General features: G+C 34.5%; 1 protein-coding gene across 4 annotated transcripts in view; it reads right to left on the minus strand.

Annotated features, from left to right (window-relative positions):
- DIAPH2 (diaphanous related formin 2) overlaps positions 1-20,528 on the minus strand; it is a 211,122-nt gene that overhangs the window by 75,660 nt on the left and 114,934 nt on the right. For all 4 annotated transcript variants that reach the window (XM_065643073.1, XM_065643071.1, XM_065643074.1 and 1 more), the window contains one exon: positions 5,169-5,332. In XM_065643073.1, coding sequence (XP_065499145.1) covers positions 5,169-5,332 — 164 coding nt within the window. The remainder of the gene's footprint in view (positions 1-5,168; positions 5,333-20,528) is intronic.

Raw genomic sequence — 20,528 nt, forward strand, 5'->3', positions numbered from 1 at the left:
CATTCAGGAAGTGGCAGATTATAAAATATTTCAGATAATTTGATATAAACTCTCTGAGACAACAGGTTGAAGTGAAGAACCAGACCAGAAAAGAACAAATAGGCATCTTGCTTCAGGCAACTGATTAATCATTATTTAATAAGAGCCTAAATCTATATCAACCCAAAATGTCTCAGGCTGCAATTGTCCTCAAGGACAAGAGAAATTGGTGTTTACTTTCAATGGAACACTGGACTAAATCGAAATCTAAAACCCATTTTTTCTTCAAAATAGTCCTAAATATAAAAGGTATATTATTCAGTGGATCTATTTTAACTGCAAAAAGAAGAAAAAAAGTTATAAAAACAACTTTATCACTACTTTTGATTCAATTTCACTGTAATCACAGCTCCAAGAATAAATACACCTTTATTTATTTTTTTATTTTCCCCCTGCCTCCAGGCCTGATTTTGAATCATGTTCCATTTGCAAAGCAAAGCCACGCTCAAGTGCTTTACTTATTTCTTGTGATATGCCTGGACTACAATGAGGTTATCAAGACATACAAAATCAAAGTAGTAAACACAGACAGAGGTGACTTAAGTACCAGGAAGAAACTAGTTAAAAGCTCAAAGGTTTAAATATTTTACCTAACATTAGGACTAAATAATAACAATTAAAAAAAAGACTGAGCAAGAAGCAGTACAGCCACAAGGGACAAGATTTCTAACTGTAACAGGTAGAGGGCTAAAGTGATGCAAACTTTATTCATTGTCCCACTACACCCTTGGCTCTATGTTTCTTGCAAAAACAGTTAGAGAAGATTGAGGATAAAATAGGAGCAGGTATAGAAAAACAGAAGAAACAGAGTTTGTGTATTTATCTACATCTCTAGGTTGATTCACTGTACTGCAGCTTAATGAACTGAAATCTCACAAGGAATGTTTGGTGAGATTACTGGTCAGAGGTGCTGTAATTTTATTTGGCTATTTGCACCTGTACGACAGGCAATTTTAATGGAGTCACTTAGACTGTGAATTCTTAAGTACATAGTGCTTTTTTCTCCCTGACATCACAGAAAAGCCAAAAAAAATACTTATTCTCTCTCATACAAAGGCAGACGGATGTTGATAACAACTAAGTACAAAAGATTAATTTGGTACTTAACTGGAAACTTTGTATCTGAACAGTTTTAAAGACACAAAACAAACAACGACAAAATGTCCGCAAATAAGCCAATTTCTAGGGTAATTGTCTGTTGCCGGGAAAAATATAGAAAGTGTTCCAACAGCGATCAATATGTCTCACAAAGAAACTGAGAAAGGTCAGCTACTCTATCAGCCCACACTGCCTACTTATAATTTTCTTTCCTCCTGTTGTTTAGGGATAACAGAATAACAACTTATTTATGTGGAAAATTTTGTTGGAAGAGAAATTACTGGACCCAAAGGAATATCACTGTTCAGCTGATACACTTTGATCAGAAGAATGAAAGATGAAAAAACAACATTGACTGTTCCATAAATTTTTTTTTCTACATATTCTCTACGTCTTGTCACTTAGCTTAACAACTTTGAATGCTCAGACCATGTGGAGACGCATTTACTAAATACTGTTTCTGTCCAACTTACAAAAAGCGAGCAATTAGAAAAAATGACGCATGCATATATTTTTTTTTCTACTTCAAGTAACAAAAAATGGGTATTATTTTCCATTTGATATATGGCACTTCTAACAATTGTTAAAAGTCTTTAACATGAGCTTTCAAAAGACCGGTTCTTTTCATAACATTAAAATAGCTTGATATGAACATTACAAGAAAAACAGCTATCAAGCTCAAAACCTACTTTTATTTTTATATATATAGATAGTTAGATATATAAGCACAAAGAATTTTCTGTGTGACCCGGGGATGTGCCATTCAGAATATATTTCTGATGTAATTCTTTTAGATTAATCTTTTAAAAAAACCCCATATATATTCCATCTTTTCCAAATACACTATTTGTATTGCACGATTCTATAACATAAGATATTCTTACATTGCATATGAAAGGAAAAAAAAAATTGTCATTACAATCAACCTATTTAGTCACTATTGTTGCTTTTACATAGTGGAATCATACGCAGAATCACAGGCTGAGCAAAAGGAAATACAAATAATAGCTGTTGCACTAAGGTAATGGAAAACAAGTCCGGATCGTCTGAAGGGCTACGCACAGTCATGGTGTCTTCATTCATGGAGACAGTCAAAACTCAGTTGGACAAGGTCCAGTGCAGCTTGAACTACCTCCTACACTAACCCTACTTTGAACAGGATGGCAAATTCAATGACCCTCTTAGTGTCTCCCTCCAGCCTAAATTACCTTACTACAATCCTGTCATTTGTCTTGTCATCATAATTGTTCACAACAGAAATGTTAGTAAAAAAACAAAACAAATCCCAGAAGAAGCGATAAGAACAACATTGGAACTTCCAAGATAAAACTGCTAGTAGCAGAAAAAACAAGCTTTATCAATAGACAGACATTAGCCATAACATAGAAGAAGGGCAAACAGGAAGAAACGAGTCATCAATATTTCAAAAATACCTGGAACTATATTTCAGTCATGTAGCAAAATGCTAAAGAAAAAAAGCTAACGGTACCACTTAGAAAAAGCACGCAGGCATTACAATAGTCCAAATTGGACATATTATATAAATATCCATGTTCTAGGGAATATTTGGAGATGCTGTATATCCTCAGTCTTTTCTGATTGCTCCTGAACTCTTATCAGTAGTTATGACTTTTTTTTTCCCCCCCTCCCAGTAAATTCCACAGATTATATAAGTTTTGGTGATTTCTGATTTGTGTTTTTAAACTTTAAGTCTAATGTCTTTTTCCTTTTGGGAAACTTCTCACAGGCATCAAAACGTTGCAGAAAACCTTCTTTCTAGTAATTTTTTCCTTATAGAATATAAAATCACTGTGCTACAAACTTTTAATGCTTGTCCTAGGCCTTCCTTAAGTGTCTAGAAAAAAATTAAATCCCTAAACAAGAATCTTTATGCCACTAAGTCTACAAGATTGTGCTGTAGTGGATAAAATAAGTCAAGAAATTCTCAAAAGACCTAATTACAATTACTACTACTACTACTACTACTGTATATATCTGAACAAGTGAATTGACTGAAGCACAAATGATGTCAACAAAAAGAAAGTGTCTCCTTAAACTATGTAAGGCTCAGATTTCACTTTTTTATATTGAAGCATTACTATTTAAATTAGCATGCATCGTACATACGGTCCAAGTTCATTTCCTTATTTAATAACTTTTTTAAAAGAAGCTTAGAGAATAAAAGGAAAGAAAAATTTTAAAGACCATAGCATCAGATGGATATAATTAACTATTGAGGTCAACACATAGCATTAGAACAGCATCCTAGCAAGTTATTTTATCCAGTTTCTAAAATTATACAGCAATGCAAGAAATCAGGCCTGCTTTTTCAGAAATTCAGAAAGACTACTTGTGGACTCGATGATCCTGAGCGTCTCTTCCAACCAAAATGATTCTGTGATTCAGTACTTTATATATGATTCAATACTTTATATATGATTCAGTACTCAACACTAATCCAACACTTCACTCCCACAGAAATATTTACAGAAACTCAATCTAAACCTGGAACAATGACCATTTCATGTGTTCCTGGAACTGTGATGTACACATAGTAGTTTCTTTTCTGCTTTTGGGTCATTTCAAAAGGTCACAAAAATATTCCAGCTTTGTTATTAGAAGAGTTCTTGCACTCCATACTTAATTTCTAAGATGTACCCACTGAAATCGTAAAATATCACTTTTTCCTACTGCCTCTGGTATTACTCAGTCACTCCAAAGCAATTCCCCCTGGAAATTTAGTAATAACCCTTGAAGAGCAACAGGTCATCAGCCAGATCTTTAGGCAGTCAAAAGGAAGGAAAATAAATTAAGTAATTGAAAGTATTTTCATTGTAATACACCACCTTGAAAACACTTGCCCTATAGCTCCTATCACCTTCATAGCAGTTGAAATACATACTCGAGGATAGGCTTGAATCACAATATTTGGATATTTCTAGTCTGAAGTCTGTTTCAAGTAGTTACAATAAAGTAGATTTCCAAATTCAGACATCCACATTCGAAAATGTAAGCCTTGGATTTATGAAAAAGTAAATGCACTGAAATATCTCTTGACAACTCTTCCTGTTCTTGTCAAGTCTTCACACAGATGTGCTGGCATACTGACTAATTATAAAAGAACTGGTGATCTACTTATTAAAAAAAAATCATTTCAGTGAATTTAAAATGAATAGTTAAATATATTGCAGTAAAACTTTATTAGAAAGTAAACTTGGTATGAAAGTTATGTTTTAAAGTAGTTATTCCTCCATCACACTGAAAGTCGTTATGATTACATCATAAAGTAAGCCAACTACTGGCAACACACAGATCAGTGAGCCACAGCTCTATGGTGAACAGTGGTATTTCCAAGTGATGTTAATATTCTCTAGAGACACAACGTGACATTCTAGGTATCTGTTTTCCCTGTACATTTCCTATGGTGCAGCAAATTATGGCTTCCAGACAGCCACTAGGAAAGACAACATAAACACATTAAAAAACTTAGCTGTTTAAAATTAAATTCTTCAATTCCTTCATAAAAAAGCCATACCCTGACATCAACCATTCTGGATGACTGGAAATGGTAATATAAGCATCTAAGTGAACTTCACGAGTCCTGTCAGAAATACAGAGCTTATCTTGAAAGTCTCAGCCTTAGCATCCGGCAGCTCTAAGGCATCAGCCAAATTCAAACACAACATGAATGCAGGTACATCACTCAAGTCTCGATTTTAACATATTTGTCAGTATTAGGTCTGTTTGTTGAGAATCAACCAACAACTACTTTTTTTAAAAGAGGAAAAACATACTCTAATTATCCATGTCTGAACCACATTGACAATTGAGTTTGCAAGTTACGAACTGGAGGATGACAGCTATCAGTGACCAACATCTAAGTAATTCTGGAAACATTCATCTAACTTCCTGCCACAGAACAAAACAAAGTTAACTATAACATGAGAAATAGAGAGAATTAAATAGAGAGAAATAAAACTTGAAGAAAGAAGAAATAAAAATATGTATGATATTTTACAGACAGTACTCACCAAAAATAGAGTTCTGAAGTTGCTCAGATCACCAAAGAATTCTTCTATGCTTGTTACTTTGGGATCAAAGGTGAAGTATTCTCCCAAATTTTCGTACAATTTTGTCATGTTGTTGTGCATGTTGGACAATTTTTCATATTGCTCTCGGGCACTCTCAGCAAAGCTGTAAGGTTTTGTTAAGGAAAATGATTCAAATGTAATCCCATCTAACAGTAAAAAAAAAAGTAAATTCAGTACAAAGGTTAGAACTGGAAAATATTCTAGTGCTGTCCTGCTTTCAAATATGACATTCTTCTCTATTAATGTTTACAAATCTGCAAGATCATATCAACATAAGGTGGTGGCACACTTTTCCATTAAATGATCCCTTTCCGATCGTGAAGGTTTGCCATTAACAGACTATACTATCGACTTCATAAGATTTCCAAAAATCTTGGACATTTCTATTCTAATAAATGATTAATTTTGTAAAATACATTCTATGAAAAGACATGCTGAAAATTAGTTTGCTGTGAGAATCTGACTATAATGCCCCTTTATATGAAAAAAATAGTTTTAGAACAATTCATTTGCAAATACGGGAAGGGTGCAAGCTACTAAGGGAAATATTAGTTTGCCTTGAAGCAGGTAAGTTTTAGTCTGGTTTGTTTTTGGTTGTGATTGTTTATATCCACAAAGATACAAAGTCCTAAATCGCTGTTAAAAAACCCAGCTAGTACACGATTAAACTAGTTCTGCTGATACTGAATTGCAGCTGATGAAAGTGTTGTGCTGTACATATCAAAACCCAAGAAAAAAAGACACAAGTTATTCCCTGAACTACAAAAATCACGCAGTCTGGCTCCCTGTGGCTTCTTCTTGAATGACTTGCATGCGAATTCCGATTCTTAACACAGCACAGCTCATGCTTCAACCTTTCCATTCTTGAGACTCTAATTGGAGACTCTGCTGAGTATCACATTTCTAATTACTCAATATCTTTAAGATCCCTATATCTCTGCAAAATAACAACTAACCTGGAAACTAATTAGGGAAAAAAGACATACAGAGAAACTGTATAAATCATTTATTTTTGAGACTAGACTAAATCCAAAAGTGATCCTTCAGAAAATAGTCAACAAATTGCAGAATAAAGAAATTCAGGTGGATACTCTATTCATAACATCTCCCTAGTGTTTGCATACTGTCAAGTACTTAGAAGGCTGCATTTCACAAGCTACATGCAAGAGGAACAAGTCTGAAAATATCTTCCAGAGGCCTAATATTTCACTTGGATTTTCCTGCTCTAACCAGTGGAAAGGTAGGTGAATATTAATTTAAAAATTGTTTTTTTAAAAGTATGATCAAAAACTTTATATATTGTGATTTTTCCTCTTAAGAAACTCATTTTCCAAGCAATCCTTTCTTCTTCATTAGAGCCTCAGTAGCATATAAGAAAAGCTGTATTCTTTTGTTAGCCGATAACGTTCATTTAGAACAGCAAAAAGAAGAAACTACCAAAGTGATGAATTTTAATATATAAATATCGAGATTTTAAAACAGTAATATCTACCTATATGTTTCATATTAGTGCTAACACAGTAGTAATACCTATATTTTCAGTTTATTGAAATGAAGTTTAACCTGCTTGGTTAGAATTTCAAGCTTGGACTGTTGAATCACTCATCTTAATACAAGACAAACTTGGTATAGTTCTGTCTTCAATGACATTTAACTGTACAAAAGGAAATAAAAGTTTAATGGCAAGAATACATTAAACAGGTAATAATAGCACATTACTGAATTATTGAGAACAGCCTAAAAATTTTAGAAAAACATGGCTTGCCTCAGAGTCAGCAGACTACTGTGTTGAACAACTCACAAAAATACTAGGAAAAAGAGATAGAAAGGTATATCATTATTTTTAAAGAAACTACAAATAGAATTTGTATAACTCCATTAATATAAAGCCAAATTAATATACTAAAAATGACTGAAAAGTCTGAAACAAACAAAATCTTCAAATATTCCAGATTTGAAATTAATTATTTGAGACAAAGCTCCCAGAGTTAAATTCTCCATTCAGGTTGCTCATTCAACATGAAAAATAACAGCAGTCAGCACTAAAAAGGAAGAAACAAAAAACCAAAACCAAACCAATACTGGTACTGAAACTAGAACATATTTTAAAGCAACACTGTAGAAACCTATACCATCATTTCAACATTATTTTTTTTTATCTAATAAGTACCAAACTGCAAATAAGAAACACTGTTAACAGATGGCTTGTAAGACAAATGAATGTCAGTAAGACAGATGAATATGATGAGCAGAGAGAACAGAGGGTTTTAACTGTACTTAATTTTGAAGCAAACAAGTCAGTGCTGTAGAGACAATAGTTTCCAGTCATAGATCATGTCATATTAACAAAGTTATTCTTTGTCACACTCTATATGCTTCATACAATCGTCACACTTATAAAATATTAGTAACTTGAAACATCACCTTGAAATGTACAGCTTCGAGTCATTGCAAAGACTTAGTCAATACAACAATCCCAGAGAGGCAAAGCCATACTTGCCTACACTATTTCACACACAAACACACATTATTGAAAAAAATCCAAGCTACCTAAACTTTGCATAATAGAAATACTTAATTCCAAGTTTTCATTAATATAGATTGCTCATTTAAAAACAATAACAACAACAAAAATCACAGAACTATCAAGTGTAAAGATGTTTGTGCAACTAAGAGAAATTACTTTCTTCACAAGCTCGGTTTTCCACATACGCACTTTTTTTAGTTTCTTTCATAACCATAAGAACATTCTAAGCCAAAACTTTAGTGTAAATACTATTATTTGAAAAATAATAAGCAAACAAAACAAAACCCTAACACACTTGGAAACACTCCCCAAGTTCCACATAAACAAAAATGGGCTTGTAAATCTGAATATACAGAAAGTTATTGCTTTACTAATACTAGGAAATATGCCACTGCAACAAGGACAGAACCATCTCTAGTCAGCATTTAGGCAACTTTGTCCATATAATCCTTACTGAAGTTTTGAAATACTTATCTAAGTGGTTATTAGGTAAAGGAAAGTTTATGTTCATTAATCCATTTCCTTTTGTTCATTTTAATACGACTGTAGGTGGCAACTACACAAAACGACCCTGAGATTTTCCAAGTGTCGGGTTTGAATTTTTGAAGCAGCAGCATTTCAGCCTAAAATTTACAGAAGTCTTCTAAAAGTGCTGTCCTATTTCACTGGTTTCACCCTGAGATTAAAAACTAAACAAATCACTGTTCAAGAACAGGTACCATGCAACTCCATAAAATCCTCTGTACGCTATGTGTCTGAAGAACTCTAAAGAAAATTAAAATGCAAACAAATAACAAAAGGAAACTTCATGTCTTTTAAACTACAAAGATACAGGTAAATGTAGACCATTAACTTCCATTGTCCTTATTACTTTCTTAACCTTTGCTGCCGAATTTCAGTTATCTACTAATTCTATTTTTTCCTGTCTCTTCTTCCTGTTAAGAGAGAGGCTGGGAAACTTCCACTTTTTTTTTTTTTTAAAGGATTATATTTATGTGTTTGCATTTACACTTGCTGCCAACTTAAGCTTCCATCCAGTTCTGTGGTTTGCTTGACAATGACGACCACGGGGGCGGCGGGAGGGGAACAAAAAACCACAAACAACCTGCTCGGAAACTCAGATGGATAATATTCTCACTGCAGAAATTCTTAAGTGTAGTGTCAGTATCAGAATACAGGTAAATATTAGTACAGCTGTATAAAGCCAGATGTCCTTACAGAAAATATATTTTCAGTCGTTAAGTCAATGATTTTTACACTTTGCAATATATGACCAGATTACTACAGCTTGCTGGCATTTCAGTGCAACGCCTAAATTAATTCACTTAATTAAGCAAGCAATCGATACAAATGTTACCATGACACTATGCTACCACATTGTGTCAAAGGTAAAGAATAACTAATTACCACCAATAGTAGAATTTAAATCTTCATGTATCACTACCACGGTACTTCCATGCTTTCTAGTGGTTTCTTCCATATAAACAGATGAGAAAAAAAGACCAGAGAAATCAAGGTTAAAGACCTCAAATTTGCTGGAGGGAAAGGCATCACTTCCACCGTAACATCTGCTATGAATTTCACATCAATATATCAATAACTTGAATAATAGTTAATAAAGTACCTGAACACACACAAAAAACCCCCTCACTTGCCCGAAGGCAAGACCTATTACTGTCAGCATTTACAAAGAAAACGAAAGCCAACACTGACAGCTTGGCATTCATCAACAATGAATATGCCACAGTAGAAAGAACATTGGCAATTTAACTATAATTATAAAAAACACACCGATGTTCTGGCAGTTAAGGAGGTCCCTCTCCAGGGCATACAGCGATTATAAAAATGGAATTTAAGGGATGCTGACCAGCAATCTGAGACAATATAACAAACAGATCAGAGAGTTGATGTCTTTGATACCTTAAGAAGAAGAAAGAATGCACTGCAAAACAAAAAGGAGATAGCTGCCGGAAACATTTTAACACTTTCCAAATGCATTTCAAAGACTAAACAGAAGTTCTTTTGACGTACCCTTCCAGCTACTGGTTATAGGAAGCTGAAAACAGGTGAAAGCAGCATTCCATTGGGAGAGTTTTTCAGGTAATGCTTGATTCTCAAAAGTTTGTGCTGATAGAAAAAATTCATTTAACAAAGGCAGCTGGCATTATGCTACTGATGGATTAAGTCCTAATAGAGAACAAAAACACAGGAACAAAAGAAAATGTTTTCCACTGGGACTAGAGATGGAAGATGTTCTAATTTATAAATATACTCAACCCAAAGCATCAATGTATTTAGCATAGTATATAAATAAGCATTATAACAAGGAGGTAAAAAATAGTCAGTATGGGATTTTCTAGGAGTCTGGAAAGAAAAGCCACCTAAACTTATTTAAATATCTGATCTACTTATTTTTCTATTAACTTCAGTTTTACTGAATGTATCAAGGATGGTTATTCTACTATACACATATACACACTATACACATATACTAATATTCATTACAGACAGAAACTGTTCTCAAAAGCCAGCAAAGCATTATTAAAAAACAGAAACATGGCTTCATATGATTTCCTTTCAATTTCTCCATATTAGTCTTTTTAGGTGCATTTCTGTTTGTTTCTACAGTTAGATTTTTATATGACACACTGCTTTTAGATAAAAGTTATAGTCAATCCTAATTTATAACTTAAAATAGGAAAACTGGTAATCCATTTATTATTTCCAATGTAAATCTCTTTTTTTCTCTCAAAATAATGCATTTATTAGAAAAAATATATAGTGTTTGTTTGTTAGCCCTGAACTGCAGATTGATAAACCTGCATTGAGGAGTGCAAAATGTCCATGAACTATATCATTACACAATGACAAAGCTCCGAGCCTTCATAATCCTAAATACTGCAAGACTGAAAATATATATGTCAATGTGTATTATTCTGTGCTTTACTAAATTTACAATTGGAAATAATGTAGCATTCTGTTAGCTATTCCAGACTCTTGCGTACTCATTTACTGTTGTGAAAATCGACAATTTCCATCAGAATGTTCTGTGTCTCAGATAATACAGTTTAATTAAAGCTGGCTTATTAAAATTTCCATGACAAATTATATGTTTGAATGTTTCTCTCCCGTCCTGAGCTGAACTACAGAATTAATGTCAGTTCTTGAAGTGGGAGGGAATGCAGCCACAAATCATAATGCCGCCTTATTATTCTGGAGATACACGTACACACTACAGCTTTAAGGGGAGAGATGCATCTGGAATTTCTCCAACAACTAACATACCAACAGTTGATGTTTTGATAAAATTACAACATTATTAGTTCAACACAGAGTATATAAATTGTAACGATGTAAACCCGATCTATTAATCTTTACTGAGTATTCTTCTATTTTGAAGAAACGAAAGTTAGTTTTACTTCCATTAACTGTCCGTCAACTCAATCCATAACATGTTAGTCCAGACACTGTGGGAAAATTAATAAATGTGCTGAAAAACTGCCTATTCAAAAAGCTTGAAGGTAAAACTGTTGGAGCCTGAAATGATATAGTTGGGGGAGAATTAATTAGGCAGAAAGAATTATGTAAACAATCACACAACAGCTGATTTTTGTTTGTATGTCTTTATGATGGGTTAGATAAAGCATGTAAGAGCAGGATTAAAAAAACATTTGTGCCACTACTCACTACAAATCTTGTGTTTTACTAATATGAATATGTGGATCACCAGATCTGCTTGCAAATTTATTCTTAGGTGGCACTTGACATCCTCAGCAATAAATGAGCAACAAAAGGACATTAAATGTACAGTAGAGCAGACATGAAATCAGAAAACAATTCGAAGACTCTGCTTCCACTGAGCGCTCTGCATTTATACCTAAAAGTACTTTAATGGAAATTCCTGACCTAATGCATATTTGGCCTTCTTCATTTCTCAGTCTGAATCAAGTGTTGAGCCAAGTTGAGCTTAAGTGGGTGAGTGAGCACTGGAACAGGTTGTCCAGGGAGGTTATGGAATGTTGGAGACACACAAAAGCCATCTGGGCACAGTTCTGCAGTCTGCTCTAGATGGTCCTACTTGAGCAGGGGGTTGGGACAAGATGACCTCCAGATGTCCTTTCCAACCTCAACCACTCTCTGATTCTGGGAAGTCCAAATGAACGAGACTTTGGTTACTCTATCCAGATGTAATTCCAGCTTTACCCTCTAAGCTAGATATCTAACGCAACTTCATTCCATTAAAAAATCCAAAATTTACAAATCCAAAACTTACAAAAAAGTTTTACACACTGTACCTTACACAACTATAGCTTTTCCCACTCCAAGCGTGCCAAAATTAAGTCAGATTATGAAAACTGCTGAAGAAAAACATGAAACACTAAGAACAAACCAGTTGTCAGAATCCTCACTATGAACTATAAACATAGTTTTAAAACTACCTTTCTGAATTATTTCTCAACAAATCAAATGGTCGTTATTATTTAAACTTGGTTTTACAATTAAATGGATTATTCTCATCATCAGAATTTCACAAGATACTAACAATTCAGCTAAATCAAATACAACGACCAAATAATTGAGTTTATCTGCAGTGGGTTTGACGTAGGTTCCTATCTGCACTTCAGACAAATAATTGTCTGACTTCACAAAAAAGAACCAAACCCATGCTTCAAACTCATCTGTTAATATAATGTAATTCCTTGACATGATCACCTGTAGTTAAAACCCTAAGCTGACTGCTTGCTAATCTATAGCTATACACTATTCATAAATCAAAACATTTTTTCCCCCCAGGGATTCACTTCTCTACTACTAATATCGAGGAAACAGCCTTCAACAAGAACAAATATTTTTGTAATGATTTCCAAACAAGTACCACTAAGTATGAAATTTCACTAAGAATCATTCAACCACACATACTGCATTCTGTCATTTAAAAGCTCTTATATAGCATTTCAGAGCAGGATTCTGGATCAAGGAACAGCCAAGCTAGGCAAAAAATATATTTTATAGAGTTGGAAGAGAAAGTTTGATTCAGTAGTGTCATCCTCTTTAATGAACGATGTACTTTTAGGTTCTAATCTCCAAGCTCATTCATAATAGAGCATTCTTTGTATTGAACTGGAGAAACACAAACAGAGCTTAATAGCTGAAGACAGAAATTCAGCTTGAATAACAGTGAGTCATTTACACTGATAGCTTTATTTTCACCTGCTATCAGAATGTAAACAGATGCTAAGAATTTTATCATTCACATTACGTACATAATGTACACAGAAGACAAGACTTCTGGAGCATAAACCGATAATTATGAAACACAATTATATACCTAATATTTTCTGCCTGTTGAAAGCCTTTGTTCTGTGAAAAAAAAAAATCCAGAACTCTTCATTACAATACACCTCATCTACACAAATTAGAACCCAAAGAAACCGAGACCCACAGAAGGAGCCCCATTTTGTCTGTTTACACAAAATCATGTATTTCTGAAGACCTTAAGGGTTCACTAATAAAATACCCATAAAAAGCTCAGTTTGAGAATTTCCTTCTCATTACAAAGCAAATTACCTCATCATTCAGCATTCTGACAGCATAGCCCAGAAAAAAACCAACCAACCAACCCAACAACCACCACACACCACAAAAGAACAGTTGCTTCTCAGTTATCACACAGCAAAGAGGTCTATTCCTTTCCCTGGTCTTAATTACGTTAATACCTGAAGAAGTCAGTAACTATCAGGATTATTTAATACAACCGCATCCACTGTGTACAGACACTATTTCAGTGCTTGTGTTTATGAAAATGAAGCACAGCAAGATCATAACCACCTGATAACAATGCTGGCTGTGACCCGCTCCTCCCTCAATTGCAGAATCGTGCTTAAGTTCATGTTCATTAAGATGAGGCTTTCTGACTTGTCTCTAAATGGCCATAAAACTTTCATCTTGATAAACACTAGAAAAATCTGTCAATGTTGACTCACTCTCAGCTCTAAGCAATCATATCAATTCCTAATTTTCATGCATTCGAACTCCTCAATAATGAAAAGACCATTTCCACTGATTCTACATACACCACTTTGCTATGTACAAGAGAAAGTCTACGTCAACCTAATTTCAATACTGCCTTTTTTATTTATACTTCTGTTAATCAGGATGCAAAGATCAGCACTCATTTCTCTAAAAGTCCCATTGGAACTCTCTAGGCAAAAACTGAAAAACAAGGGCCTATTTTATAAAATATTCAGTCCAAGAAACAAAGCTCCACAGGCTTTTTCTTAAATTGGTTTACATTGGAAAAGTCTGTTCAAATACTTATGAATATCCTGTGGTAGCATGAAGGAAAAAAAACTTTAAAAGTAAATAAGAGCACTGGGCTCCTCAAACTGAACACATGAAAGGCAGCGTTTATAAAGCCACAGGCTAAAGAGAAGGGAAGCTATTGTCTTAATTTTTTTTTTTTTTTTTAATTGGAGAAACTCCACAATTAGAGCTAGATAGTAACCTAAATTATCTTAAAAACACTAATATTATTGTTCTTTCAGAGAGGGGAAAACAAAACAACAAACAACAACAAATGAAAAAAACCCACACAGTTGCTGACCTCATAAGGGTTTTTTTCCGTAATTGTAATAGGGAAATAATCCTTGAAGTCCATACACCCATTTTTAACAGGACACAGAAAGATCAAAACAATTTCTAAAAGTTCTAGAACTGAAAGTGAAACAAACATTACAACCTGACAAAAACAATGCTTTATTTCCACTGATGAAGTCAGCAGAATTTTGAAACTGCTTTTGCAAAAACATGCAGAGAGCAATTGAATTTACTGACACTACCTGACAGTTGAAAAACAACCTTTTAAGAGAATGGCAAAATGCCATCATGAATGAAAGAGGCGGACTCTTTATAGCTTCATTTGTTCTGAAATGGATGTTGTGAGAACTGTTAAAAATCAGGAAAAAAGAAGAGCATACCAGAAGAAGAATGAAAAAGATAGAGGTATAGATAAAACTTCACACTCAGTGTATATTGGTTACGTATTTCGTGATCTTCCCTCGCAGTTCTTCAGCCTTTTTAGACCTTTAGCACACACTTCACTGTGCCGATGGCATGAAGAGGGAGGGGGTAACTGGTAGGAGTCCAACAACAGAAGGTACTGGGTGACAGAAGAAAGGCAAAAAGATTCTTACAAAACTGCAGAAAAATGTGAGGAATTCTCCAGTTTATTACTCCAGCTTGGTAATGTTTTACAGGTTATTTTCCTATGCTTGTACAAAATTCATAGACTTTTGCTCAGATCCTTCGAAGTCATAGATCATATTTTTGCCTGGAATCCCATACTAACAAGTCTGAAAAGGAGTCACTTCCTATAAACTTTATGCAGGTGCTTTTCCAGCACCTTTTATAACAGAAATAATCTAGTTATTAATTCTCCTTTGTGATATTTTGGTTTAAAAATAATTTGAAACAATATGAAGTATGGTATTTGTAGCTTTGCCAAACTCAAATCTCTCTCTTTTTTTGGTGGCAAACAATTAAGTATAATCAGTATTCATGCATTAATTAGAAAGCAACATAGAAGACATAATAGTCAAGAATATATCAAACAGAAAATGTTGCAAGAGTAATGGATTTCTAGTGTACCTTCCCTGGAGAACAATTAGATAAAAATCTGTTTAGATGAATAAAAACAAGAAAGAAAACAACTAAAATGCAGCTACTACAAACAAAATTATTCTGCAAAATTTGTTTGACATATTATATTCAAATTAATTAAATGTGACTGCTTCAAATAACACAAAGCATTGACAAACAAATGTTCTAATAACAATAAAAAACATTAGTTGTTGATGCTATTTCAGCAAAGCCACAGTAAGGTAGCCACTCCTAGAAATATTATATTAGCTTTGCAACACACAACGAGATGCCTTAAACAATAACTACAGCTTTGTGTGCCCTGAATCTTTCAGAGAAACTGCAATCACTCTCTCTTTGATCATGCAGTTTTTCCTCACCTCATCTGGATTTAATTAAGAGAGGTACGTTTGAGCTGTCAGTTGTACCCTGTTTTAACAAGCTTCGATCAGTAGATCTGATGGTTACTTCATCCAGATCAAGTTTTTTGGTGAAGTGTAGGGAAGAAAAAGAGAAGTGACTCCTTATATTTCTAGGTTTCCTTTAATGCAGCGATGTCAGAAGTCCTTATTTTCTTGTTTTTCGAAATCTGAAAAAGTTCAGATCATATGTTTCAAGAGCCTAGATGTTCAAAATCAAGGAGGAAAAGGAATGATTTTATATTACCTGATAAAAAAGCATAGAATAAATTTATTCAAATTGAGATTTGTTTACTGCAAACAACTGTTGTAATGAAGTGTTCACAAATTCAAGCACGGGAATAAATGAAAGTGAACAACTACAATCTAAAAATGAGAGTCTATTTTGCACCTAAATTGTAATTTGAATACCAGTTGCATACTTAAAACCACACATCACATATTATTTGAGTGAAATGGTACATGTCCTTTCCCTCTTGTTTTCTCTCCAGATATTAATACCAAAAATACGTAGCCGTAACTTACTCAGAAATTATTTCCTAGGAATTCACCACCGTATGCACACAAATCACCTTGCCCCAAGTGACTGGGATTAAACCAAGAAGTCAGGAAAGTGAAGTAATCCCTCAAATTTCTATCTTGGCCAAACACTTAAGGATATTTCTTAAACAAACATTCCTGGCCAAACATAAAAACAAAAAGCATCATCATGGGGCAATCAATATCTGAAATGAAAGCTTCCTATACTCAGATACACTGCTTTAAAAAGGAGTTCACTTTCCCAATGTCATCTTTTTCCTGCAAAAAGTTTTAACTGTTTTTTTTCCTTTTCGTGGAGCGGAGAAGTGTAGAGAGCAAAAAGCAGTTCCATCAATGCCAACATTTCTGATAGAGCAATATCTCATGACGGTTTGATTTCGATATCTAATGCTGCAGCTCCAGGAATTTATAGAGAACACTCTCCCTCTAATTTTGCATTTTAAAAAAAGCATATAGCAAATTAGAAAATGGATCTCTAATGAATTATCATTCTAGCAGTGCCCAATTCTTTACAAAAATATATTTCAGTGATTTTGACAACTTAGTTTAATGTAACTTAAAGGATGAAAGCACAGTTTCCCTCAGGCAATTATTCACAATCAAGAAGCCTTTAGATTGCCATGTATTTAAGTACATTTTTGTTCATGGAATTTTATTCTTTAGAGTCTCCTAAACAAGCAGGCTTTTCCTCCTATATAGTTTTTCATGTGTCTGTGTGGATTACTGTCAAAAAAATCCTTCTCTCACTAGTTGGCCAGCATGTACTTCAAAAATGCGTTTCAGCAACCTTTTTTATATTTTTTTCCTTTGTTATATAAAATTCTCAGTCTCACTCAGTACTGGCTTTGAAGCACAATTCTAGGTGCAGTCTTCGAGGTGCAGAAGAGAATGGGGCTCCCTCATGAGGTAAATCTACATAATCTCAGGGATTAAACAAAAACATCCAACACAAATCTATAGCTGAATGTTTGAGTTTAGCCTATAAAGTTTGTACTATGTAATTTACAGAATGTTTTTCAGTAAGTAAAAATTAGAAAAATAAGCTATTTAAAGTTTCTAATTGGCGCACAGCTACCTGTTGCTTATCAAGTGGCCTGTTTAGGAGGCTGGTTGACAGAGTCACTTCGGCGGCAGCTCTGAAGAGCAAAGGAGCCCGGGAAGGTTGGTCGCTCCTCAAGAGGCGCAGGAGCCGACCGGCCCCACGTGCCCGAAGACGAGCCGATGGGGAAGAAGAGCAGCCTGGCTGGACAGAGAGCTTCAGCTGCAACTCGGGAATGAAATGAGAGTTTATGACGGTTAGAAGAATGGGCAGGCTGCTCCTGAGGACGACAAGGATGTGCTGAGGTTATGCAGAGAGAAAATTAGAAGAGCCCAAACCCAACTAGAATTTAATCTGGCTACTGCCGTAAAAGCCCATTTAAAATGTTTCTCTAAATACATAAGCAACAAAAAGTGGCTAAGGAGAATCTTCATCCTTTATTGGATGCAGAGGAGAACTGTTTTTCTCAAACATAGTACCACACACTTTTCCAAAGTTATCCTCCCACCACTACGTCCTGATTCCTGATCCCTCTCCCAGGGCCCTTTGCTGTATCTCTCCCTTGCACTTGCATTATTTACTGATTTGTTACCTGAGAATTTAACTGATATGCTATTTGCCTTTTGTTAGAGACTTTTCCCGGAAGAAGTGGACTTCACACCTGAAGAACCTGATTGCTACTTATCATCCTCCTTTGTGTACACCTTTAACGCAGTCTGTAGTCTGTGAGACTGATCTTGTTTCAAAGCAAATCAACAGTTTTCGCATGACTGGTCAAACACTGAAACAATGATTTACTAATATCTCTCTGTTGGTCTATATCATATTTTCTTCATACAAGAATAGAATATCTCATGATCAATTATGCAGGCCTGTATAGAATTCCTTTCCCAACAAGGAACATAAAGACATTCAAATACAGAAACAAAAAAAGGAATCAAGCCAGGAACCATGCAAAAGCACAGCAAAGTATCGTAAAAGACTCATTAGGACAAAAATAAACATCTGGAATCTTGCCAGATTAGACATGCCCAATTTAAAGTTCTCCAAATACTATTTCACTGAGCAACACACAGACTGTATCAAATTAAACAATTAACATGAAATATCTGAACAGTATCTCTGTTATTTGACAGTACGTAATAAAACCCGACTAACAATTCTTTTCATGCACAGTGCACTACAGAAGAAAACACAAAATTTCAGCATATCTTAAGGAAAAGTACATGCTTTGTGTGATTAACCTCCCCTTTCCCCTGAAAAAGCACCCACGTGTATTGCAGAAAGCTTCAGCTTTCACATTTACTCAGAAGAAATTAAACAGAGGGCATAAAAATGGAGACTAAAACTATGCCCAAACCTCCTTCACTCCTCAACTCTCTTCTGTCCAAGAAATAGTTTAAGGAAAATAAACTCAATATTATACTGTCTCTCACGTAGGAAGACTGCACTTGACCAAGCAGCAAGATGAAGAGGTTTTTTTATACAAGGTTAAACTGATCTTTAATTGGGAAGTGTCTTTAATTCTACAATGGTTGCAGCTTAGTAACTATAGATGCTCAATGCACATTAGTAAATCAATGAAAACAAAGTTGCATTGAAAATGGCTAGTATAAAAACCTGCATAGCAACTCAGAAATTGTAAAATATACTACTTTGTAGAACTCCCATGAGGATTGTAACAGTATCATGACAAATTGATTTTTCCCTTAATTTAGGAAGACGTTTATTTGGGAAATCAACTAGCAATACTGCTATTTACTGTAAATAAATAACAAACCAAACCCAACTGGTTTTCAGTCAGGATCAGAAAAGTAGACTCATTCTATCAGGACAGTAAAATAACTTGCCTTGTTTCAACAAAATATCTTCATAAGATAACTTCGTGCAAAGATTCAGGTTTCATCTGCTTCATAGTACAGGAAGCACAACGGGAAAACGTGTTGCAGGTCTAAAATATTTACACACAGCAGAAACAGTATATTTAACCTTATATTACTTCAGAGATGTTTACTGACCTTCATAACAAATATCTAGTCATACAAAATGCGACACCAGTCACGTAAATATTTCAAAGCAATTTCAGTGGGGGATTATTTTCTTTTCAGGGTGAAAAATTAAGTAAGTGAAAGCATTAGTAAATGCCACGAGGCCATACTGACATTTCTCAGTGGAAATGAAATTGAATAGAAACTGCTATATCATGACTGTCACTGAACAAGATGATCTGCTGAAAAAACCCCAAAAAACAAACGAACAAAAAAACCCACAAACAAACAAGCAAAAAACCCCCAAATCTATGAGTTCCTGGGGTTGTTTCTGCAAGTGCTGCTCAGAACTATGATCTTCAGCTGTTTCAGTTGTTGTGCCTTCTAATTACAATAGGTGCTGGTCATATTTCTGACCTGCTGATTATCTAATTTTTAAACTGGTACCTATAAAAAGGCTAGTCTGCACAGGAAGATCATTTTATATGCTGGGGAGGCACGCTCTCTAAAGACTAAGTAAACAACTTAAGTACATTTGAGCTCAATAACATCAAACAGCAGTCTTTTTTTTCTCTCTTATTTTAATAATGTCACTTGAATATACATAACTAAACACAGCACGAATTGCCTGTAATCTGATTTTGAACTTGGCAGGGTCAGTTCTTCAACAGGATTCAAAATGCTGAGATGCTATGAGCTTGAAGAATTAGTAATGAAAAAAAAAATAAAAAGAAAACAGTGTTTAATCAGTGATGATATGAATTTTCAAAAAAAAAAAAATAATAAAAAAGAACAGTAGTTTGGAAGAGAAAAGCAGATTATATGTATGTACTAATTCTTCCTATCTTCTATCACAGTGCTTTCAGAAGTGGGATTTTCTGCCTATGCCGATGAAATACGTCAGACCTTCAGATGTACTTCTAAGAATTACAAGCACGATCAGTTTAATCAAGTGTGTCTTGGTTGCTTTAGCATATCCATTTAAATATGATGTGAGTTTTCAGAGATAAAAGGTTTTTAAATGTAACCTTTCACAATGATACACTGTTGATTTTCTTTTCAAAAGTGCATTTTAGTGGTTCTTTTCTTGCATTTGGGGCAACACAAAATAATGCAAATTTGAGGCAGACACATTTGGTGGCTGTCAGT

Source organism: Caloenas nicobarica, chromosome 12, assembly GCF_036013445.1.
Source record: "Caloenas nicobarica isolate bCalNic1 chromosome 12, bCalNic1.hap1, whole genome shotgun sequence".
NCBI classification, from domain to species: Eukaryota; Metazoa; Chordata; class Aves; order Columbiformes; family Columbidae; genus Caloenas; species Caloenas nicobarica.